Here is a 24,975-nt window from a genome sequence, read left to right on the forward strand (position 1 = left end):
GAACAAACCCCTATTAAAATAGTGGGGGAAATCGTCTAGTACTTATTAGAAGGGATGCAAAAAATGACAATGCTCAAATGTTCATTAACAGATATATATATGTATATATATATATATATATATATATAACCCAAAGGATGCAAGAATTTGAACTAAAAAAAAATATATATTTGAAAGGAAGTTAATGTTAGATCGTGCCACATTTATTTGACCAGAATGTTAACACAATACAATGTGCTGCTTGGAAGTGGCAATGCTGGGTTTGGAGTTTCATTTTTACCCTGAAATCTTTCCAGAGTTTCTCCGAAGCTCTTTGGTCCATTCTTATTGGAAACTGGGCTTTTAAAAGTGGGGGCAGGCACAGGCTAAAAATGCTGTTCCAATTTGACGACGGCAACAAAACTGCGCCTTTTACCAGAGTCTCTTTGCAGAGGCTTTCCTTCTGCGGATAATCGTTAACTACTGAGTTACTTGGCAAAACAAACTTTTCCGCTAACTAAAACTTCCAGTTTCCAAGCTTTGCCCTCGGCTACCAGGGGCAACGTTATGCTGAAGCTTGGTTGAAATGCCCCAGTCCTGGCAGTGAACTAACAGCTAACCTTTTAAGGGAAAGCAAGCCTGGCCGTTTTGGGGCTGGTCTGGATTCTACTTGGTAATTGTTGAGATATATATATATATATGTATGTATATATATATATTGGCTCGGGGACAAAGTCATGAAGCAGAACCATCTAAAATTAAAAACCGATAAAACAATTGCAGGACTTTAAAAAACAAAACAAAAAACAACCCGAAACATTTGAACATGTTGGTGCATCCCAAGAATATATAAGACCCTTTTATCCCACTTCTCATTTAGACTAAAGACAAACAACTTTCCTTTGTGTGAAAACTGGCGCAAAACAAAAAAATAAGAAGAATCGAGTTGTACACTAACGGAAACAAAACAAAAAAAGGTTTCAAACTTTTCCCGTCACTCGGTTATCTATTCCATACAAAAAAAAAGAGAGCGAAATTATTTGTGGGATTTGTTGGTTTTGAAGGAAACCTGCAAGATTTTGTCCCCCAGCCGGTAGCCGTTAAGACTCGCTATGGCCATGGCGGCTTCTTCATAGTTTGTCATTGTCACAAAGCCAAAGCCTTTGCACTTGTTGGTGTTGAAGTCGCGGATGACTTTGACATTAGTCACCGCGCCAAAGGGGCCAAACATCTGCCAGAGGATTCCCTCATCGGCATCTTGGCCGAGGTTGTAGATGAAGATGCACCATCCCGAAGAGGAGTTTCCTGGGACATTTACACCAGAAAGCCCACTCATGTGATCTACACCCATAGGAGAGAACCTACCAAATAAAAAAGGACATAAAATAGTTCATGTAAACAAAACAACAAAACAAAAAAAGTCAGTTTCAATCAAGTCAAAAAAAAAAAAGAAGAGAAGCTCATCAGGGGAATTTAAAGGTTAGGAGCGCTGGGGAGGGGGGGAACTCAAGAGCACTGGGCGCTGCGTTTTTGCAAGAAGACAAGAGTCTCCCTGGGACGCTTTAAAGGCTGTCAAATTTGGTGTGGCGCCAGCGTTTTGTGGACTAGGCCCTGCTTCATCAGATGCACTGGTTTTTTTTAAAAAAAATAATTTGCTTTTATTTCGGTCTAACCGTTTACATACAGCCCTTTTAAGGATACAGTGGAACCTCGGTTCTCGAGCGCCTCGGAAGCCCAACGCTGAAAACCAGTTAGGAATTGCTTCCGTTTTCGAATGCGCCTTGGAAGTCGAACGGCTTCCGCTGCGTGTTTTTTCAATTTTCTCAATGGATTTGGCCGCCCGCCCATTGCTCTTCAGGTTTTCAAACGTTTCGGAAGTCGAGTGGTCTTCCGGAACAGATTACTTTCGACAACCAAGGCTCCACTGTATGATCGTTCATAACCATGAACACCAAAACACAGAAGCATCAGTTAAAAACCAGACTATACACCCCCCCCACCCAAAAAAAATAATCGAGCAGCAATTAATTAATATAAAGACATTGAATAAAAGCAGTACATAAAAAAGCAATGGATTAAGAAGTGGCCTGAAATAGAACCTTACACTTATTCTTAAAACATTTTCTCTAAGATGATGGGGTTTAGGAGCTGGTGTCCACAGTCGACCAAGGAATTCCCTCTCTCACACACAGAGCTACATTATGCTACAAGTGTGAAAGACACCCACAATCCCGTTTGTGAAACCTGGGACCACACGATGGAAATCCACGATTCAAATTTGGGCCGTAGATCTCTTTCGCGTTACAGGCATTCAGTTAGCATTGGAGCCAAGATTTGCCGTTTTATAAACGGGCCACTTTATTCTTCACCTAAACACCCGTAACGTTTGCTTCTGCTCCGTGTGTTTCATGATACGTTTGCATCTCGTTGTGCATCTGATGAAGCAGCGGTTCTAGCCCACCAAAGCCCAGCCGCAGTAAATTTACTTGTCATCTTAATGGTGCCGCGAGTCCCTCTGCTGTGTTTTACTGCAACAGACAGAGGCAGCTGCCCCTCTAGAATTTGCCAGGCTGAAAGCTATCGATCTACCAGGAATGTCTCCTGCGCAGATCCCAGCGAAATGAACCAGAGCAGGCTAGGCACGAGTTGCACTCAAGCTGCTACCACCCACACCAGCAGGGCTTGCACAGACATTTCTTGGGAGACTGTGCCCTGCGCATTGCTGGACTTGCAATCCTGTCAGCGATGTCAGAGGCTGATGCGGAGACACCCTTGGCAAAGGGCTTGTGCCTTGCCCCCTGCGGGACCCCGGTGGTCCGTCTCCTTCGGTGGCATTCTGAAAGGGCCCACAAGGAGCACTCGGTAATGGGCAAAGGGGCTTTGGGCGGGCTTTCTGGGCCCCTTCTACATCATACAATTCTACAACTTAGATCTGCCTGTACAAGGATGCCATTTGAGCCAAGGGACCTCTTGGATCAGAGTGTTCAGTCGTCGGGAATGAGGGAAGTGGAGCTGGATGCACAGGGAGATATTAAGACTCTCATCCTCCTACCCTAACAACTCTGCTGTACTCGCCACCCCGTTCCCAATAACGTGAAACTCTTTGCTGCTAATTTAGGCCTGGCATCTTTCTAGCACACAGCACAGCACAAAGGGCTCTTTCCACTTTCAGTTCCTTCTCACCGCTACTTATTCTCCCCCCCCCCGGTGACCTAGGTTATCTGCAAAGTGACCCCCAGGGCTTGGCCCCCTGAACCTGCAGAGCATTATGATCACTGTGTGCTTTTCTAAAAACAAAAAACAGGTTATGTAAGGACTGCTTTTCCGACAAGACAAAATAATGCATCCTTTATGAAGCAAAACCAAAGGGCACAGCGGCTAGCAACTATTTGGTTGTGGAAGAGTAGCACTGCAGGGTTTTTTTTTGGGGGGGGGACACATTGCTACACACTTTGTTCTTAAAGAGGAGCATAGAGAATTGCTTAGCCAAGAGATTATTCAAGGCACCAGGCCCATACACTATGGCCACCGTTTGCCACTAAGGTTCAGTTCAGATGGTCCTCCAACCCTTAGTCCGGAGGACTGTGACTGAGCCACCGACAGACACGATCCCTTCTCCTCTCCCCTGGCCGGATTCCCTTCCGTTTCCCATCTGGGGTTAGCCACGACGTGCAGAGACACTGACGCCGGCAGGCTGTGGTGAGCGCTTCCCCCTCCAAAATCGGAAACCAGCACTTTGGAACGAGGCTTGGGAGGAAAGCTCTAACCACCGCCCGCCAGATTCAGACGTCGTGGCAAACACAAGAAAGGGAAGGTTGTGTTTTAAAGCGTTTCGTTCAGGGCCTGCCACACCATAGCTTGACATATCACCTGAATTGAGCCACTGGTTCCGACCCTGAGCCAGTTAGTTACAGTCAACGTTTAGGGCTGTAGCACTGTCAGAAACATTAACACAGGTTGGTTTTTTTTTTTTCGGGGAATGGGGACCATCATCTTACATGGAAGAGTCTGAGTACAGGCAGATAGAAGAACATGTATTTATTTAACATGTGACAAGAATTCTACGACAAGAATTCTGAAAGATACCCATCTGACTCTACACTTTTGGAGAAATAAAAAAAAGAAAAAGAAATAAACGAACATGCAAGGGATTCACTGAAGAAGTAACTACTAAGAAGGAATTTACAACAAGCATCGTGTGAAAAATGAGTAAGGACTTTTTAAAAACAACCAACAAAAAAAGGACACATAAGCAAGTGAAATAAGAAATCCAAAAACCAGAGGAACAGTAAATTAGGAGAGGGCCATCTTGACAACGTGACTAGAGGTTTTTTCAAAAGCTTGTGTATGCCTAAATTGTGGTAAATGAGGTTTTCGAAAGGCAACTGCTGTAGATACAGAGGATGTAACGAGCTTTCCAGGGAAAAATTATACCCCAAACAGAGCAAGTTATGAACTGAACTGTTGCTTATTAACTGCTGCTATTAAGTCTTTTGAAGAATGAACTACGTATTAATGATTTTCCTTTTTTAAAAAAAAAAGTTGCTGATTTAGTGGTGCTGGGTGGGACTGAGCAGGCTAAGAGGCGAGAGAGATCTTGCTAGCTCATTTCCCACTCAACAGAAGGAGTGACCTGTCTGCATTATTATCAATTTGTCTTTTCTGTAAGAAACTTATAGGCTGTAGGACTTGGCCCATGTTATGGGCTTGAACTTTAGTGAACAGTGCTTTATCAACAATTAAGGAACTGCTAGTATTTCTGTGGGACTTTTCGATGGGTAAAAGCAAATTCTCACTGTGCTCCGAAGGGCGCCTGGCGCAGTTTTAAATGTTTTCATGGCGCCTCAAGAAGATCGGTAATCATGAATAAGATTCCCAGGAAGTCCAAGAGCGGCCACATCGAGAGGCCCACAAACACAAATCGGCTCATAGCCAGCCTGTTTGTACTTGCTACCAGTCCCTTTCCTCAACTACTCTGGTGTGCAAAGGGGGTTTGACGCAGAAACAGGAACTGCTCTCATTTGTAATTGGATGTGATTAAATTGGGGGGGGGGGGGAGTGGCCAGCACTGCATGCTTCAAACACACTGGGTTTCAGGGTCAATCTCCGGCATTTCCCAGTTAACTCAGGTAGCAAGAGCCAGATGTGGTTCCTCTCTGCTACAGCCACTGCCAGTCAAGAGTAGACAGTGCTGGACTAGGTGGCAGCTTCACCTGTCTATCTGCTCTCCGGCTTATGCAAGGAGACAGCCAGCTCCAAGTCGAGGATTTGGTTTTTTTTCTCCCAAATGAGGCTTGTGATCGATGACATCATAAAGGAGAAACGGAGGGAACTGCAACCCCATTCTGCACTGCTACACACTACGGCTAGTGCAACAGATTTTGCCAAATAAGAAAGTGATAGGAAAACCTTCAGAGGAGTATTACGTATGGCGGAGATGACTGTCTCCATTATTGTGAAGTTTCAAAGACAACGTGAAGGCTATTGAGCCTTCAGATAAAGAGATTATATACTCTTTCCACCAGCTACAAGGGAAGTTCTATTCAAGGGACTAATTTTGTTTCTTAGATCGACTTAGGTCTTTTGGATTAGGAACAGATGCAAATAAAGCGCATATTAAATTGGTCAGCAAGTAAAAAGTAGCAGCTAAATTTATGAAACTAGTGTTAGACAGGAAAGAATAATATATGTATATCTCATCAATATAGGAAACATTTATCAATAGGGGGAGCTTATCAATCTTTTAATTACGCAATGAGAAGAATGAGTGAAAAAGTTTTTCTGCTATTTAAGAAATGGAACTTTTCAGGCGTCCTCTTTTTTTAGAAGCAAGAACACTGATCTGTCGAGAACACTTTAAAAACAAAAATAGTAATCAAATAGATGGCTTTTGTAAGAACTGAACGGGAAATGAAAGTGGAAAAGTGTGAAGAATGGTTTAAGGAAAAAATATATAACTATATATTTTTTTAAAAACCACCACAGTACAAGGGATGAGTTTGTAGCCTGTTAAAAGGATGTTATTCCCTAGACCTAGCTGGTAAGTTTTAAGTTTCAGAAATATCTGAACAGAATCCCAATTCCTAACACAAGGCAAAAGAAGTTATGTTTCTCCAGCAGATTCTTTTTGGGTGCAGGGCAAACCCAGCTATTGAAGATCTGGCCCTTAGGTTCTCAAGTCGCAAAAGTAATTGCCCAGGGAGGTCTGTGCCATATTAACCTGGCACGCTCCCTCATTCTGCTTTAGTCAAGTGCGTCTGAAATCAGAGGGTCAGTCTTGGGCAGAAAGTAGACACAATGCATGCAGCACAATAATACTATGCATTTTGCTTTGAATTCAAGGCAACTTCTTCCCTGGCAGGCGTGCATCAAACTCCAGGCTTAGGCTGCGTGAATCTCTCCTTTATTTCTATCTTAAACACAAAACTAATACTGGAAAGATGAGAGCTTGGGCATTAGTAAAGGAACGCCGTAATGTGGCGTGCCCAATTTGGACTTTTCTTCTGAGTAACTACGCACCGAAGGAGTTGGGTTGTAAGCAGGAGATGGGGAAAGGTTTCATAATTACGCCTGCCTATCTGTCAAAGCAGCAATGTTATCTTTTTTCACGAGGGCGGGAGTCTCCTTTCTACTTTTCTTTATTAAGTCGCATTCCTCTCTCCAACCTGCTTCCCCCAAAATTAAACGTACTGATCTAACTTAAGTGCTCGGTATTCCTTCCTCAGTTCGGAAGTCTAAGATTAATGCTCTTTATTACAAAGGACACGTATGCACGCTTCCTGGAAATGTGGCTTAACGGCACATCCTCTTCCCTTTTAGCGCTGTTCCGCATGGTCTGCGCATTATAACCTTAACTGCAGAACAAGCCATTGCTTTTGCTTTTTCATTGCTAGTCTGCAACAACTGCCTGAAAACCTGCAGCTTTATCTGGGGTGCTAACCCACAGGCAGACATGTGCAAAGTTCGTGTGAGGGTTCTTAAAAGATCACGGGTATTTGTCGCTCTCTTATTAGCTGTAAACAGGACTGCCGGGCATGCATTTTAGATCTTGGAACCAGAGTTGAGGTTGCTGCAATCTGGTTTTATTTAAATGGCCTGCTCCTCCACCCCTAGCCTCACAATATGTATTTTTTAGACTTCTATAAACTACCTGGAGCACTATTTTTAGTTGGGAAAGCAGTACCAAGTAGCAGAACAACTCTGGCCTAGCTTGAGAATGTTCCCGAATGAGGCTCTGCACAGGTGTGGAACCCATTAAGCGCAGCGGCACAAGGCCATTAAAAAGAAGAAGTTGTTTTTAAAGTGACAAGAAACCCTTTAAGCAAAAAAAAAAACAACCCAAAACTTGCTTCGGCAATTTTAGACTATGAGAAGGAATAGGTTTTTGCATGCTTCAGAATACTGTTTTAGCAGTACCGGAATTGCACCCTATGAGAAACAAGTTCATTACAATCAAGTACCAGACCACCCCATTCTTGTAGAAAAAATTTAAAATGCCATCTTTTGACACACTGTTGTGAAGCATCAGATCAGACAGACAAATTTTCAATCTTTATTAACTGGGGTGGGTGGGGACAGGGAGCACCTGGAAGGCTTTTTAATCCTCTATTTAATTAAATTCTATTTTTTTGCGGGGAGGGGAGGGAGTGAGATAAGAAGAGAGAAATCTGATGGAACAGAAATAAGAAAAGAAATGGACATCAACAATGATTACTGACATAGTGTGGGAATACATATTCATTTTGGGGACAGAAGCACTCAACTGCCATTAATTTTGAAAGATCTTTTTTTTTCAGAACTCTCTAAAGTTATACAGAATGAACTTTAAAAAAAAAAAAATCTAATGGAAGAAGTTGGAGGTGCAATTGGGACCAAGCTGATGGGTTCCACGTGAACTGTCAAGAAATATTGGGAAAGAGTTGGTTAAAGTAATAACAGAAATCACTGGATACAAATTTTACATTGAATCCTATTGTGACCCCTCCTTTTGGGATATCCAATATAATGCTACCTACGGCTGATATAAAGGCTTAGCTAGCATGGAATACCCTGGCAATATAATTAGATAAAACACAATAGGATTAGGCTGTATGAAGGTAGGCAACAAGAAGTATTCCAAGAAAAGTGGTCTTTATTGACTAATTATTGGAACAAAAGCTCTTCACATACTGTTAACCCTAATATTTTGGAACGGATTAACATTTATGTCGGTGTTTTACTTCTCTCCCTTTAACTATCTACTGGAAGTGTTTCGCCTGGTGATGAGCAGTAATGATTTTAAAACAAAAAAACAAAACAAAAAAACAAAAAACAAAAAACCAAGAGAGGCAGAGGAAGAGAGAGAGAGAGAGAGAGAGCAGCAGCAGCAGACAGCACAGACCTCCGATCATGTCAACTCTTCCTAACCTACCTGAATCTCTGAGCCTGGTGGTGGACGGGGCCCCCGAACCGTCTAGCCGGGGAGTGGTACAGCTGCGACAGCAGTGCTACGTTTTTGTTCTGGTTGGGGTTGGCGGCAAACTTCACCGTGATCGGTTCGGAGGAGCCGGGGGGCTTGTGGCCGTTGAAGTTCGAAATGGCCTCTTCGGCTTCCGAGCGCTTGTCGAACCGGATGAACGCCACCCCTCTGGACAGACCTTTAAACAGAAACCGACAAAAACGCAGAGTTAAGTTCGTCTCCTCCACTCCCCCAAATGTGCCCAGATTGCCTGGAACAAGGCTGCACAGCAACGGGGGGGGGGGGGGGGGGAGAATCCAACCTCCATCTGGCTGTCTTTTGCCAGCTTCAAAGACAATCCAACTGCCTAAGTAATGTCATGTTCTATTTCAGTGGTCAGTGCTTTTGATGCACTTCTTACAGTATTTTATAACGTGGTTTTAAAACGTTTTCCACCCTGAGCAGTGTATAGGCGCTATAAGAGTGCTACAGAAATCTCTATACAAACAGAAATGTTAAACATGCCCCGCTCTGTGGGCTTTAATGGGAGATGTAAAACACTTGCTTAACTTGACTTTGGCAGAGGCAAGTTCCTAGAGAGAGCGCATGTTGTCGTTTAGGATCTTGGAAGGCTCCCAAAACGAACAAGATCAAAGCGCTTGTTGAGCGAGGGTGGAATCGTATTTGGCCAAACACCTAATTGGGACAAGAGTTCAAAAGCTATGCAATCGCCTTAAAGAGGTTCTTGGTTCAATATGTCCAACGGAGGGATCTCCGAAACAGCAATCTGTTCCGATCATGCAGGTGGTATTTCATGAGAGTCATCACTAGGGAAATGCCCACAAGCAGAGTGAATTATTAAGGGGAGCTGGGGTGCTGGCCACCTCCACAAACTGTAACCATACCACCCTGCTACCTAACGTAAGAGTGAAGGGGGGGGGGACACACAAAAAAGGGGGGAGAGTTTCCAAGTGACACATGTGATAGCCACTCTTGCGCAAAAGGAGCCAGTCAAAACTCCAGAGCTTCTAAAACAGAACCATCGCCGCCTTTCACACCTGTAGTTTGGTCAACCAGCACGCGCGAGTTGATAATGCGTCCAAACCGTGAAAACATGTCCTCAACATCTTTCTGTGTCATTGTCCGCGGCAGTCCACTAATGTACAGGTTTGCGTCTTTGATAACCTCAGAGCTCGGGCGGGCATATGAAACCTAAAAGGGAAAGGAAAACCACTGATTGGGCATGCGAACTCATCAAGTGTCCCTCCAGAAGTTCTGGCATCAATTCGGCTTCCTTCTTTTGCAGTTGCTAACAAGATCGTCCCTGCAGTTTTTGGCCCAACTTCTTCGAGGCAAGAGCAATTCAGTAACGAAATCAGCTGCCCTTTTTGGGGTAGCCGTCTGTCCTGCAATGGGGACTTGGGCAAGGAGGTCACTTCCAACAACAGTGGCAGGCAGCATGCCGAGGCCATTTCCCTCCCTTGACTGCCAGCTGGACGCGTTGCTGCTGCTTATTGGGAGGGCCGAGGGGGAGGCAGCGAAGGTGGTTCAATGCAACAAACACATGGGCAGAACCACTCTGGTGCCGCTGCCAGTGGGTCTGCAACCGCAGCAACCTCGCCCTTCTACCTCCCAGTGAGCAGCCGTGATGGCAGAGATCAGGTGAGCGGCACCATCCCACCAAGCTGTTCGAACTTGAGCGTCCAAATTTGGGGCTGGAAGAAAAGCGGCAGGTGCTATTTCTGTACGGGTGGTACGCTCAGGGCTTCTAACTCTACCACAAAGGTAACGGCAATTGAGTAAATCTGAGCTGTACTGCAGTGGCTGCTCCTATCTTGCATGCCCCCTTATTGTAACCAATTGAGGTGCCAGATATAATGAAAGGAAGGATGCAACTGTCTGGAAGTTTTCTCTAAGGGATACAAGCAAGGATCGCATACCCACGGAATTACTCCTCCTCACAATACTTGGTGAAGCAACAGACTGAATGCCTGCAGGGCTGTTGTTTTTAAGAGAGCATAAACATGGGCATGGGTTCCCTGGGCACGCCTTTAAGAACCTTCCTGGGTGTGCCCCTTTGGTCCTGTACACAATTTGTGCTTCCTATGCAGCTCTAGGAACACACTCCTATTCAGAGGCAAGACTACAATGCAGCAATTAAAAGTCAGGGTTAGATTTCTCATCTGACAACCTCCTCCCAGCGAGGCTTTGGTAAGCCGAGAGAGAGAGAGAGAGAGAGAGAGAGAGAGAGCGACGCTTGGAAGGATACAAGCAGCTCATTCATGGGTGCGCGCCCGCCAGCACGCAGTCACGCGATTCGACTCTCAAAGCAATGACAGCTGTGTTGCTCAGATTGGGAGGCAGGGGTGCCCCCACTTATTCTCCCCCCCCTTCTTCCCTGACCCGTGGCTTGTCCCTTTTGTCTTGTGAGCCATGCAGCTGGTAGAGAGCCAAGCCGGGCCGCTGTGCTGCCTTAACATCTCCCCCTCCACAAAGACGACAGGAGCACACATGGATATCACATTTAGGGCTGCAGGGTTGAGGCCACTAATTGGTTAGATTCGTATACCAGCACTTTAAAATGAATGAAATGTTCCTCCGCCATTTAGTCACTGCTTATAAAATTAGCGCATGGCAGTGCCATCTTAAAAGAGGCTTTTCCTCATGAGAAGGGAAATGCCTCTTCCAAGACAAAATAAAAAATTCTTTCCAGTAGCACCTTAGAGACCAACTAAGTTTGTTCTTGGTATGAGCTTTCGTGTGCATGCACACTTCTTCAGAGAGAAAGAGGAACGCTTTTGCCTGGCGTCTAAAAGTTTATAATGAAGGCGCCAGGCGAACCTCCCTGGGGAGAGCATTCCAAAGACAGGGAGCCACTGCAGAGAAGGCCCCGCTCTCGTGTGTTGCCACCCTCCAAATCTCTTGAGGAAGAGGCAGACCAAAATGAGCAGATAACGGCTAAGGTTGCCAGGTTCGTAGCAGGGGCAATTAGAATAAGGGCCACTAACTGATTGATGATTCAGGATTTTTAAAATGTGTTTTTATATCAAATTCTCTTTTCCGTATACATTGTAAAGTTTTATTGTTGCTATGGCCAGTGGCTAATGCGATAAAAGTTTTATCTATCTATCTTGAGGAAGAGGCATGCAAAGAAGTGCCTCAGAAGATGATCTCAGGGTCTGGGTAGGTTCATATGGAGAGAGACAGTCATTCAGGTATTACGGTCCTGAACTAAGCTTTCCCCTCTAGAACTACTGTTTCTCATAAGCAAACTCAACCAACTTAAAACATGAAATTAATCAGCCAAAATGTCTTGGACACTATTGAATATATTAAAATATGTAAATATATATATAATATACACACACACTCACTCTCTCTCTTCATTGTTCACATTGTGTATCTGATTAAGCAGCCTTAATAAACGTGCCCACTTTTAAATGTCACACAATTACAGTGGTGCCCCGCTAGACGAATGCCTCGCAAGACTAAAAACTCACTAGACGAAGGCATTCGTCTAGCGGAAGGCTGCCCCGCAAGACGAAAAAGTCTATGGGGCTGCCTCGCAAGACGAAAATTATTCGTCTTTTGTTTTCGTCTAGCGAAAGCGCATCTGTCATTGCCGCTTCGCTAGACGAAAAACCCGCTAGACAAAAATTTTCGCAGAACGAATTATTTTCGTCTAGCGGGGCACCACTGTACTGCCTGTTTTTCCTGCAACTGACTAATAAATCTGCTCTGCTGGAATTCAGGTTTGCACATTTTTACTGAACATGCATACCCTGCCTCCGTGTCCAATGAGTTCAAGGATAATGAGACAATATCATAACATAAAACATTTTAAAAATATACATTCATGACCATTCGGGGGGGGGGGAGAGAAAGAGGAGAGGGTTGGACAGTAAAAAATAAACAGAAATTCTAGATGCAGACTGACTCCTGCTACATTTACCTTGATAGTTTTGGACTGGAGACGCAAGCCATTCAGTGTGTTTATGGCTCTTTCGGCATCTTTCGCTGTGACGTAGTTCACAAAGCCGTAACCCAAGCTGTGACCTACAGGGAAGAAGGTTAATTAATTAAACATAGAGTTCCTGAAAGTAAGTGGTGAGGTGGCAGAGGAGAACCACTTTGCTTCAGCGCCGGTTAAAACGAAGCACTCCTTATCTGTACTAATTAGGGATCTGGTTTATTTTGCATATGAATGGCCAAAAAAAAAGCCACGTAAAAAACTGTGCTATAGGAGTTTCAGAAAATGAGGACCAGGACCCCAAAAGTTCGCCATGTGGTTTGGAGAGCTGCTCTGTAGGTATGCAGAACCAACTGCGCGGTTCCCTGGATCCTAGACAGGCTTCCTCCGACCTTAGTCACCAGTGTTGCAGCCGACTTACGGCTTCCCCGACACACACATTTGTACAAAGCGACAAATAAATGCAAACTGCGACGGCAGTAACAGCTCGACAAGATAAGCATGCGTACAGAATGTTTGTCTGTCCACCTCAGTTCTGGGTTATACGGGCGTCCCCGTCCCCCTGCTTACGTGGGGATTACGTTCCAGTCCTCAGCGTACACAAGTGAAATCGTGTACAGTAGGGAGTCCCCCACTTTAATAGGGAGGGCATGCAGGGAGGGGAGAGTGTGTGTGCACAGCCTTTGGAGTAGGGAGGCTCGGAAGCTGGCAACTCTCCCCCAGCATGCAGAGGGGCAGTAGCAGGGAGTGAGGTGGACCAGGCGATCATCAAGGGGACGAGGCTGGGCTGGGCAGGTTGACCTTCTCGTCCCCTCCCCTCCTGGCCCAAACCAGGTCCAGGAGAGGCAGAGTGGGCACTTCATTCCCAAGCGGGATACCGGGCCCCTCTGAGTGCATGAAGGCTCCACCCCGCTGCTGCTGAGCCACCCAGGCCAAGGCAGGAAAGCAGGCAGTTGGAAGCCAAGCCGAGGTGCTGGGAGGGGACCCCTGCAGTCTCCTCCCCTCCAGAAACTTCAAGGCTTGCCGGTTTCAAAAGTGCCTGGCCCCTTCCCTCACTCATGCAGCAGCCCTGAGCAAGGGAAGTCCAATCTGTTTATTGACCCGCATAAATGTGGCCGAGTGCAAGTGCGATACGAGTCAGGGGGGGCGGCAAGGGAAGCCTGTATTTTAGGAGGACAGGCTAAACGTTACTTTTACCTGCAACTTTGTCTCGAATAAGCTTGGCAGATTCAACTTCCCCAATGCTGCAGAACAGGCTCCGTAATTCATCCTGGGTCATGTTCTGAGGAAGGTAGTTCACAATTAAGTTTGTCCTCCCGATATCGTCCCTGCAGTCTTCGGCCATGTGATCTTCATAACCATTAGACATTTTAATTAGAAAAGAAATCTGCCAAAAGGGAGGGAGGGGGGGGAAACACACATTGTTCAGCTCTGCAGGTTCATGTGGTTGAAAAGAAAGAAAAGAAAGAAAGACAACCAGGAGGAGGAGTAGCATGCGACTGACCCAGTGTTCGAAATCCCCCAGGAGTCGGGCATGTTATGCTACTGACGTGGGTCCAATTGCAACTAAGCGTTGGCCCCTAACATCTCCATCGAGCCGGCTGACTCGCTTACCGCCCTCAATCATCACATCAAGGAAAGTGCAGAGCCGAGCACAGACCTGTGTACTGCACATCTGACGGCGCTGCAGCCTTTCCGCAAGTCACTAGGGCTGCTGCTACCACTAAGGGGGTCTAAAACGGATAAATGACGATGTCATCGATCACCACACAGCCTTCCTCAGCAGGCGAGCCTAGGACTTTTGGTTGGGGGCTTGGCTGCCAAATGGCGGTATTCTGGACAATCCAAAGTATGGCGATGAGTCACGGTGAATACAAATAATCTGGGACTGCCAGGAGGCCTGCCAGGAGGCAGAAGCGGTGGCAGGGGGAAAACAGCAGCGGCCTTGATTAGGGTCCAGAAATTGTATATTCATGGGGGCGTTAAGAGGGTTGATGGAGGACCCTGGATGAGAGACATTAAAATATTAAAAAAGAAGAAGGTGGTTTCTTGGGCTCGTCAACCTAGAAAGCTAGCCCATCTGGGAGGAGAAAACTTTTGATCCTAACCCTCCGCAGCCTTGCAGGATATTATTGGAAGAAAAGGCTACGAAGTAAACCCCACGCAAATCTGGAGTAGAGACTCTAAGAAGGTTGGGTATCTTCTTGCGAGCCTCCTTCTGGCAACTCCTGCAGCCAAGCTACTGCCAAACACACTGCTCTGCTTTCCTTTGGACGCCATCAATGAGGCCAGGAGGGGGGTCTTGTCACCTGGGCAGTCCAAGACCTCCATACACGCTACCCAGGCTTACACCATGGGGGGGGTCCCTTCAGTGTTGCTAACGCACTCCACTGTCTCTCAAGACAAGACGGATGGCGCAAACTACAGCAGCAGGAGCAGCAGCAACATGGTGGTTTCTGTATGCAAATGTGCAAGGATTTAGAAGTTTTCTTCACCAAGGCTGGTAGTAGTCATAGCCCCAAATGAAAGGGTAGTCGCAGAAGGGGGGGCAGCAATTTGCATGAGGAGGGTCAGAGGGAGTGTTTAGTTCCCCAGTCTTCTGCCTAAAACGATTAACCATGGCACCTGAACCAGCTCTATGCTGAGTTTCACATTGCCTTCTCCCTTCTTTGAGTTACCAGCCCTGGAAGCTCTCACAGAGATGTCCCTGCACTGAGGCAGCAGTTCTGACTAAATGCTTCCTTACAAGCTCGATCTCACTTCCAGCACAAGGAGAGCAATGGGGGGGGGGGTGTGCTCCACCATGTGTGAGGCGGGCAATTTCCACAGAAGAGTGGCATCCAAGAGAGCCAATTAAATCGCCCCCAGCTGTTTTTGCCCTGGAAGTCTCTCTTGAAGCAAAGGTTCCAATCCTACACTTGCCTTGCGGTGGGACAAGGCTGTTTAAGCAGGAAAGTGGGGAGCAGAGAGCAGCCAGAGTAGGGCTCACCACCGCTTTCCTTTTTAGCTGGTCAGCTACACCCCAAGTTCCCAGATGAGTCGGGTTGGACTTGAATGCACCTCCCACAGCAGAGAAGGTTTGGAGGAGAGAATCTCAGTTCTGCCTACAATATCCCTGAGCCAACTTCACAGTCTGAAGCAGGACCATCGCATCTCTTATGTAGCTCCTTTTGGCAAAATCACAGAAAACCCCCAGTAACGTGATATAAAAAAGGACATATAAGTACAATGAGCGGTAGCCGCTGTTGTGTAAAAAACATTTCTCCAAACCCATCAACTATAACGATGAGATCTCTTGTGATTTTGCCTCACTAGAGCTTTTGTTAGTTTGTTTCCCATGCTTTTGTCTGTTGTTTCTCATACTCTTAGGGAACTTCTCCGTTCTGGTTGTTTCTCTTGGCAAAGCGCTTAAATTAGACCCCCCCCCCCAGCACAAGCTCCAAAGGAACCAGTCTTGACAGTCCCTGTCTAACAGTATACTGTGATCCTCTGAAAGGAAACAAGGAAGAAAAGAGGTCAGGCCATCTCAGCTGGTTCAAGCCTTGGGTACCCGATAAGAGCAAACAAATTAAGATTTAAAACAAGAACTTCCTGGCAATGATGTTTCCCAGGTGAACCTGCCCATCTGAGGCATCGCTTTTGGAGTCGTTATTTCCTTCTCCATTCAGTACAAATGCACACACGCGCACTACGGAACCAGGGCTAATTCACATAAATCTCCCAGTGCACAAAAGGTCGTTTCATGCTCAAGGGTGAGAAAGAGGAAGTGAAATTCACTGGAGCCGATGATGGACAAAATGCATGATTAAACAGAAGAGGCCTTTCAGTGAAGAAAACTCCTCCACGTTGGAAACTTAACATTCTGCCGCTCGCTAATTCTGAATCTGCTGCTTTGGTATTCCTGCTTCTTGCCCTCATCTCAAAATGGAAATACCAATGTATTTTAGGGCATTTAACTTCCTGTATATACAAAACAGGTTCTTTGAATAAATACAGTGGTACCTCGGGTACGACCGATCCGTTCCGGGGTGCCATTTGCACCCCAAAAAGTACGTAACCCGGGCGTCCATTTTGCGTATGCGCAGACCGCACAAAAGTGCCCTTGCGCCGAAAAACACTTCCGGGTTACCGGAGTACATCACCCAAAAATACGTAAGCCGAAGTGGATGTAACCCGAGGTACAACTGTATATTAATCCTGTTGTACCCTTCCTCAACTTTAACTATATTTGTCAGTTTCATCGTATTTGCTTCAACTATATTCATACATCCCAGAGGAAGCAGCAAATCAGGGAGACTAGCCAGGAAATTCCTGGGTGTCCCTGCATCAGTTACATTCTCTCAGCCCAGGGGAAGCAATGCATTCTGGTTCCTGAAATTCATTCCCATTGTGCGGATAAAATATAACGGATAGAATTCTACAGGATGTGTTGCTAGTGTGTGTGAAAAGAGTCTAGATCCAGTGATTCCCCAGATGGGGGAGATGTCAGGTGCCATCCAGTTACAGAAAGCACCTGGCTAATTTCTAACACTGCCCCACCCCCAATGACAAGAGTGACCCCTTTTCCCTACAGGGAAAACCGCAAACCCTAAGGACTACAAATTTGCGTGTGTACACACACACTTGTCTTTTTTTAGAATATCTACACAGACACACACAAGTCTGTTACTGAAACTGGTTTGCACTGCGACCCTCCCAATGACACACACTCACTCTCTCTCTATCTATATATATGTATGTATATATAATTCTTGTATGTAACTTGCAAAATGACAAAATATTTACCAGGAGTGATCTACAATCCTGCTTCCCCTCCATGATGCAGCAATGCCAGCCTTCCTTTCAAAACTATCACCCCAAGGGCTGTGTGTGATATTCCTGCTCAGGGTAGACCCACTGAAATTAAAGGCCGTTAACTCCCTCAGCTGTGTTATTTTAATGCATTTAACTCAAAGCAGGGATCATTTGGCTGGATGAAACCCCACTACAGTAATTGCTATTGCAAATGACTTGCACTGTGTTCGAATTCCTTCCCTGCAAGGAAGCAAGTAACTATCTCCCTACACCACATATGGAGAAACAGCAAGGCTGGTCTACATTATTATTATTATTATTATTATTATTATTATTATTATTTTACCGCAACCATCTGTCTGACTGGCTTTCCCCAGCCACTCTGGGCAGCTTACAACGTATATAAAAGTATAATAAAACATAATGCATTAAAAGGCTTCCCTTTTATAGTTACAGTATTTATCTCCTTGACATCTGGATGGGATGGCGTTCCACAGAGCGGGTGCCACCACCAAGAAGGCCTTCTGCCTGGTTCTCTGTAACTTCGCTTTTCGCAGTGAGGGAACCGCCAGAAGGCCCCCAGACCTGGACCTCAGTGTCTGAGCTGAACCTTGCAAAGCTGTTGTCTGTCAATAATGTGTGCGTGCGCGCCTGCAATGTTCCTGTGCATGTGTACACAGCAAGGCCTCAAAAAGACCAAGTCTTTAGGTTGTGCCAAATGATATTCTTACTCAGGGTAGACCCTTCATTAAAACTATAGGACCTTAACTTCCTCAGACGAAACCCCACTGCTGCTATTGCAATTGGCTTGCACCCTGCTCAAATTCCTTCCCTGAGAGGGAGCAAGCTGCCATCAAAACCATCCAAACCCCGCCCCCCCCCGCGCAAAATTGCAAATCAGGTTTATTATCAAAATTCACAGACTTCCAGCTGTTTGCAAAGGAGCGAATAAAACGAAAGCCATTGAAACATCTCCAACACAACGGACGCTTCAAGCGGGTTCCGCCGCCCCCCCCCCCCTGCAAAAAAAATTCAGCTGAAAACCCAAATTTGATTTTGCTCGCTGCAATTTTTGATAATAAACCTGATTGGTGTGGGGGGGGTTGAACGACTTCAATTGCAACCGTGACTCCCCCTGCACACACACCCCAAATTCAGCCGCGAAAACGCAACTTTGATTTCTTCAGTGCGAATTCTGATAATAAACCTGATTTGCCATCGGTGGTGGCGGTGTTTTATTTGAAGGATTCCGATCGCAACCGTGACTCCGGTCTCCCTGCACCCCACCCCCGTATGTAAAAACAGCGAGGCCGCTGGTCCGCCTTGCGAAAAGCGGCTGGCAGAAGCCTAAAGGTAACAATAGCAATAAATAATAATAATAATAATAATAATAATAATAATAATAATAATAATAATATATGATCATCCACGGCTGCGATCAGCCTCCATGGCCTCCCTGCCTCCCTTCCCCGCCCTAACAAAAGACTGCGCTCCCCCCTCCCTCGTGTGTGGGGTTTTTTTTTAAAAGGGGGGGTGGGGGAGAAAGAGGGGGGGAGGAATTGCCCACGTTCGCTGCGGGCCCCGCCCACCGCGCCTCGCGCAGGCCCCGCCCCCTCCTGCGTCACCGGCCGGGCAAGGCCGCAAGGCAAGCCTGGCCCGCTCTCACTGTCGCCGCCGCCGCGGCCTCCTCCTCCTCCGACCAACCGCCTCCTCCCTCAGCGGCGGAGGCCTCACCTGACGACGCTGCTGCCGCTCCGGGGACTGGCGGGGAGGGGGGGGGACACACGAAGAGCGGGGAAGGAGGGCGGCGGCGAGAGGCGAGGCGGTCGAGCGACGAAGCTGAGGGTCCCTCCGGCCGCACGACGAGCCGCTCCGCTCCCTCAGTCGGCAGAAGCAGCAGGAGGAGGAGGGAGGCGGGCTCCGGGAACGGACACGCCCACCCCGCAACCCGCCCGCCGACGCTCATTGGCCGCGGCGCGCGCGCCCGGCGAGCCCATTGGCCGGCCTCCGCGCCGGTTAAAGGTGTGCTGTGGGTGAGAGAAACGGACGCTCGCCCGAGCGGCGGCTCGCTTTAGGGCCGGCGCATGCGCGGAGGGCTGCCGTCCTCTTCTTCTTCTACCCCCCACCTTTTTTTTGGGCGTGGCTGCGTGCTTTTCTCTCTCTTTTTTAACCAGTCACGCGCTCCGAACCTTCTCCGCGGGACGCGCGTTCACACGTTACGTTTGCAGCGGGCGTGAAACCCGGGTGTTTTGGGGGTTGTTTTAATTTTCGGGGGTTGTTGTTTTTTAAAACACTCCCCACCACCCCTTTTTTTCGGAAGAGCGTCGACACGCAAGCATTTAAATGCATTAAAAATAATAAAAAAACACAATTACATTTCCACAGGCCTAACAGTAATCATCCAGAGCCCACGTTTTTTAAAAAAGGGGGGAAATGTGGAATGGCTGCTCTGCCCACACACAAACGCATGCAACCCTTCCCCCTCTGCTTAAAAGAAAAATAATAATAATTCTCAGTATAAAATAATATAATCCATTATTATTTAAATTTGCATACCGCCATATACCTGCAGGTCTATAGACTGTATAAAAAGATTGTATATTTAGAGGCCCAAGAGATTAAGGGTGACATGAGAAGGCTCAAACCCTTATAGGAAACAGGCCCTTTTTTAAGGTTCACTTGCATTAAATGGTTCATTTCACCTTATTACGGACAGGCTGGCATTATTATTTTCATACATTCATCATAGTTGAAATTGATACCATTTTGTAAGTCATTAATTTTGCATTGGTGGTATTTGGTTGTTTTTTTAATCCTTGTAAGGGCAAATAACCTAAAAAGGGACTTGTTTTTGTTTTTTGTTTTTTAAATTAAAATTAATTGAGCCATGCGCACTAGAACCCTGCTCAAATGATTTGAGGCGTAAATGAGATATTGGAAGGGAAAGAAAGCTGTCTTTCGTGGTTAGAAAAGGCCGATTATAAAACATTTCCCCTCCATTTCCTTAAAAAGATCTCTTGGAACCCTTGGAAAACAAGGATTTGCAAGATAATTATTCAAATGTTTTAAAGCTCTTTTAAAGGTAAAGGGACCCCTGACCATTAGGTCCAGTCGCGGACGACTCTGGGGTTGCGGTGCTCATCTCGCTTTACTGGCCGAGGGATCCGGCGTCCAGCTTCTGGGTCATGTGGCTAGCATGACTAAGCCGCTTCCGGCGAACCAGAGCAGCGCATGGAAACGCCGTTTACCTTCCTGCTGGAGTGGTACCTATTTATCTACTTGCACTTTTGATGTGCTGTCGAACTGCTAGGTGGGCAGGAGCAGGGACCGAGCAACGGGAGCTCAGCCGTCATTGCGGGGATTCGAACCACCGACCTTCCGACCGGCAAGCCCTAGGCTCTGTGGTTTAACCCACAGCGCCATCCGCATCCCTACTTAAGGCTCTTTGAAAGATCTAAATCTACCAGTGCTGGTTTGAAATCTTTTAAGGAAATTCCTTATTATGCTCATAGTACAATCCTCGCCATGCCTACTCGGATGCAAGCTTTCAGGCCCCATAGGCACTATACATTCGGAGCAGGACCGTTCTGTTTAAAACAATCATGGCTTTCTCTCTGGGAACTGTAGTTTGTTCAGAGCTGGCGCTATTCCAGGCTGCATCCCTAGAAGTCTGGCATCCAGATCAAGGGAAGTCATAGTCCCAATTTATTCTGCCTTGGTCAGACCACACCTGGGATACTGTGTCCAGTTCTGGACACCCCAATTTAACAAGGATGTTGACTGACCAAACCCAAAGTGTGTTCATTTCTGGTTCCTCAGCATCCTTGGGAAAAGTGACAAGTGGGGTCCATAGGGTTCTGTGCTGGGCCCGTTGTTCTACGTCTTTATAAACTTGCAAACGACACCAAACTGGGAAGGGTAGCCAACGCCGCAGAAGACAGAATCGGGATTCAAAAATGACATTAACAGATTGGAGAACTGGGCGCAAGCTAACAAAATGAGTTTCCATAGGGAGAAGGATCAGGTCCTGCACTTAGGCAGGAAGAACCAGGTGCGCAAATATAGGATGGCGGGACACCTAGCTAGACAGTGGTACCCATAAAAAGGATCTGGGGGTCTTGGTGGACCGTAAGCTGAACGTGAGCCCACCGTGTGATGCAGCAGCGAAAAAAGTGAATGCTATTCTAGGCTGCATCCACAGAAGTTTAGTGTCCAGATCAAGGGAAGTCATAGTCCCTCTCTCTGGAATCCTGTGTCCAATTCTGGGCAACACAATTTAAGAAGGATGTTGACAAGCTGGAAGGTGGGCAGAGGAGGGCGACCAAGATGATCAAAGGTCTGGAAACCGAGCCTGATGAGGAACGGTTGAAGGAGCTGGGGATGTTTACCCTGGAAAAGAGGAGGCTGAGAGGAGATAGGAGAGCCATCTTCCCATATCTGAAGGGCTGTCACAGGGAAGAGGGAGCAAGCTTGTTTTCCTACTTACTTGGAAGAAAAAGCCCACTGAATTCAATGGGACTTCTGAGCAGAACTGCAGCCTTCATCTGCTAAGATGAAAGCCATGCCTGGTGAAAACCATAGCGGTCGCTTCCAAATAATTTTGTATATTTTTGTGCGTGCAAAATTGCTAAAAAGCAACAACCATCAAAATGTAAGCAATAAAATACGGTAAGTGCAGAAAGCAAAACGTAGCGTAATGTAGCTGTAATGCAAGATAACATCGTCGTAATCATGATAAAAGTAACAGCTGTTATACTTAGTTGGTCTCTAAGGTGCTACTGGAAGGAATTTTATATTTTATTTTGTTTTGGCTGTTATACAGTCGCCCCGTTTTTGGAAGAATCGGTAAATTGTAGCAGTGGAAATGCAGGATGGCTGCAAAACTCAGGAGGGAACACAAATTAAATTCAATTCCATGTCAACAACCTCAGATATGCTGATGATACTACCTTGATGGCAGAAAGTGAGGAAGAATTAAAGAACCTTTTAATGAGGGTGAAAGAGGAGAGCGCAAAATATGGTCTGAAGCTCAACATAAAAAAAACTAAGATCATGGCCACTGGTCCCATCACCTCCTGGCAAATAGAAGGGGAAGAAATGGAGGCAGTGAGAGATTTCACTTTCTTGGGCTCCATGATCACTGCAGATGGTGACAGCAGTCACGAAATTAGAAGACGCCTGCTTCTTGGGAGAAAAGCAATGACAAACCTAGACAGCATTTTAAAAAGCAAAGACATCACCTTGCCGACAAAGGTCCGTCTAGTTAAAGCTATGGTTTTCCCAGTAGTGATGTATGGAAGTGAGAGCTGGACCATAAAGAAGGCTGGTCACCGAAGAATGGATGCTTTTGAATTATGGTGCTGGAGGAGACTCTTGAGAGTCCCATGGACTGCAAGAAGATCAAACCTATCCATTCTCAAAGAAATCAGCCCTGAGTGCTCACTAGAAGGACAGATCCTGAAGTTGAGGGTCCAATACTTTGGCCACCTCATGAGAAGAGAAGACACCCTGGAAAAGACCCTGATGTTGGGAAAGATGGAGGGCACAAGGAGAAGGGGACGACAGAGGATGAGATGGTTGGACAGTGTTCTCGAAGCGACTGGCATGAGTTTGGCCAAACTGCGGGAGGCAGTGAAGGATAGGCGTGCCTGGCATGCTCTGGTCCATGGGGTCACAAAGAGGCGGACACGACTGAACGACTGAACAACAACAACAACAACAACATATATTTTTCTTATTTGTATTAGTGATAATATACAGGTAGGGGTCAGATCTACTGCTTCTGAACAGTCATTTCTTTATACAGTATTCTTCATTTCCCTGTAACCAAACCCTAATTGATTTTATTGCCGTTGTAAGCCATACCACCTCGACCAGTTTTTAAAGGAGATTAATAAGGTTAACACCTTTTTTCAGCCAGATCGGTTTTTCAATTAAATCACCTGCCCACAGAAATAATTTGGCTGCCCCCCAAAACAGTGAATTGGGGGGGGGTCTTCCCTTTGGGGTTGGAGTATTACTGTACGATTTACTGGAGTATTACTGTATTGGTATCATTTTTGTATGATTACATCTCATCTGCATTTTAAATTTTCTCCGATGGTGGGAGAGGCCTGAGGGTTGTCAGGCCTGAAAGCACACATTATCATATACCTTGGGCCCAGGAATCAGGTTTGCTTGGGGAAGGTTGTGTACAAAATAGACTTTACTCAAGAGTACGACCACGGAAATTAATGCACCCAATTTAGCCGGGAGTAGGGCTAATGGCTCCCCGTTTGTAGGGCGCTCTCCCCAGGGAGGTTCCTTATACACCTTCAGGCGCCAGGCGGAAAACGTTCCTCTGCAGCCAGCCCTTGGGCTGATGCCCTTTTAAAATCTGTTTTTGTTCTTATTTTGTCTTTTTTAAAATTTTAAATTTATGCTGCGAACCACCCTGAGATCTACAGGTATGGGGCGGTATATTAATAATGATGATGATGATGATGATGATGAAAAAACTTGCACGGAAAACACAGATGACTAAGCAGTGCAAAATGACGTCATGGCTGTGACATCAAGACACACGTCTCTCCCTCTCCTGTCTACTTCAAAATCAACCAGACCTCCATTTTTATTTTTATTACATATTTTGTCATTTTTATACTTTTAATTTTATGTTGCGAACCTCCATGAGATCTACAGGTATAGGGCAATATACTACTACTAATTATTATTATTATTATTATTGATGCAACTGCACTGAACACGCAACTAACTAGGCCGTGCAAAATGACGTCATCGCCGTGACGTCACGACACACGTCTACACCCCCACCCTAAATATTACAAAATCAACCACGCCTCCCTATTCGAATTCCACCCCCGCCCCCTTCTTCTGTTGCCATGGCGCTAGAATTCGAGCCCACATTCAAAGTAACGGCCGCGGTAAAGGGATGGGAAGAGCGAGTCGCGCGCCTGCGCAGAAAGGGGGAAGCCTTCGTCCCGCTCCGGCAGATCTCGCGAGATCACGAACGGCAAAGGGGCGTGACCTGCTGCTTGAAGGACGGGAGGGGGGAAGGGAACGGGGGAAAGCATTAGATAATCATCGAAATAGGCTAGAGCGCCACACACACAGCTTACGCCGAAGCCACGCCGATAGGAGAGGCGGCGGACGCCGTTAAATATTACCGGGGACCGAAAACGCGTTTTAAAAAAGCCCAAAATAATTAAAATCCTTTCTACCTCAGTGAGGAAAAGACTCGGAACGGCCCGCCAGCGAGAGTCCTTACCGGCACTTCCGCTTCCGCTTTGACGTAGGAGGGTAGTAGCGTCGTCATAGAGATGCGCGCGTCTAGAGCGGCCGCTGGCCAGGGCACGCTCTTTTCCGGAGGACAGAGCTACGAAAGAACAAGAGGAACACATCGCCTCCTTTGCATGCAGACATTCCGGGTTCGCGTTGCTAAAGGTCCAATCCAAGGGGGGAAAGATGAATTTTAAGGTTGATTTGGCCTCCTTTTGATCTCCTTAGATGCCATCAAAAACAGCAGTAAGTTTGGGGTTCATGCTCTTCCTAACTCAGTTATTTTATTTTTTTTAAGCAATTAAATGAATCCCAGCCAAGGCAGATTCTGACGCCCAAATCGTCCACGTTGCAGATTTGGTAGCCCTGCAGTGAAGGCTGCCGTCAATGTTCTGCCACGTGGCTTTTGGGCCGGCACCCCAAAACCGTATTGCACCTTCCGCACAGCAATAATTCCCAGCACCGTTAACAAACTACAGTTCCCAGGATTCTGGCAGAGCCCCTCCCCCCCAGGCAG

The 24,975-nt window shown here is 46.4% G+C and overlaps 1 protein-coding gene across 2 annotated transcripts; it reads right to left on the minus strand.

Moving 5' to 3' along the window:
* Positions 1-693: 693 nt before the first annotated feature.
* On the minus strand, positions 694-24,464 carry ELAVL1 (ELAV like RNA binding protein 1). 2 transcript variants are annotated; one of them, XM_033136492.1, is made up of 6 exons: positions 24,401-24,464; positions 13,584-13,773; positions 12,369-12,472; positions 9,475-9,628; positions 8,390-8,615; positions 694-1,340 (listed from the first exon to the last, which is right to left on the minus strand). In XM_033136492.1, exons 2-6 carry the CDS (start codon positions 13,753-13,755, stop codon positions 1,016-1,018), a joined length of 981 nt encoding a protein of 326 aa, XP_032992383.1. In that variant the 5' UTR covers positions 13,756-13,773; positions 24,401-24,464; the 3' UTR covers positions 694-1,015. The 2 variants fall into 2 exon arrangements, with proteins under 2 accessions (XP_032992383.1, XP_032992384.1); XM_033136493.1 differs by lacking the exon at positions 24,401-24,464 and adding an exon at positions 18,915-18,978.
* Between the last annotated feature and the right edge of the window lie 511 nt (positions 24,465-24,975).

This window comes from Lacerta agilis, chromosome 18, assembly GCF_009819535.1.
Source record: "Lacerta agilis isolate rLacAgi1 chromosome 18, rLacAgi1.pri, whole genome shotgun sequence".
Taxonomy (NCBI): domain Eukaryota; kingdom Metazoa; phylum Chordata; class Lepidosauria; order Squamata; family Lacertidae; genus Lacerta; species Lacerta agilis.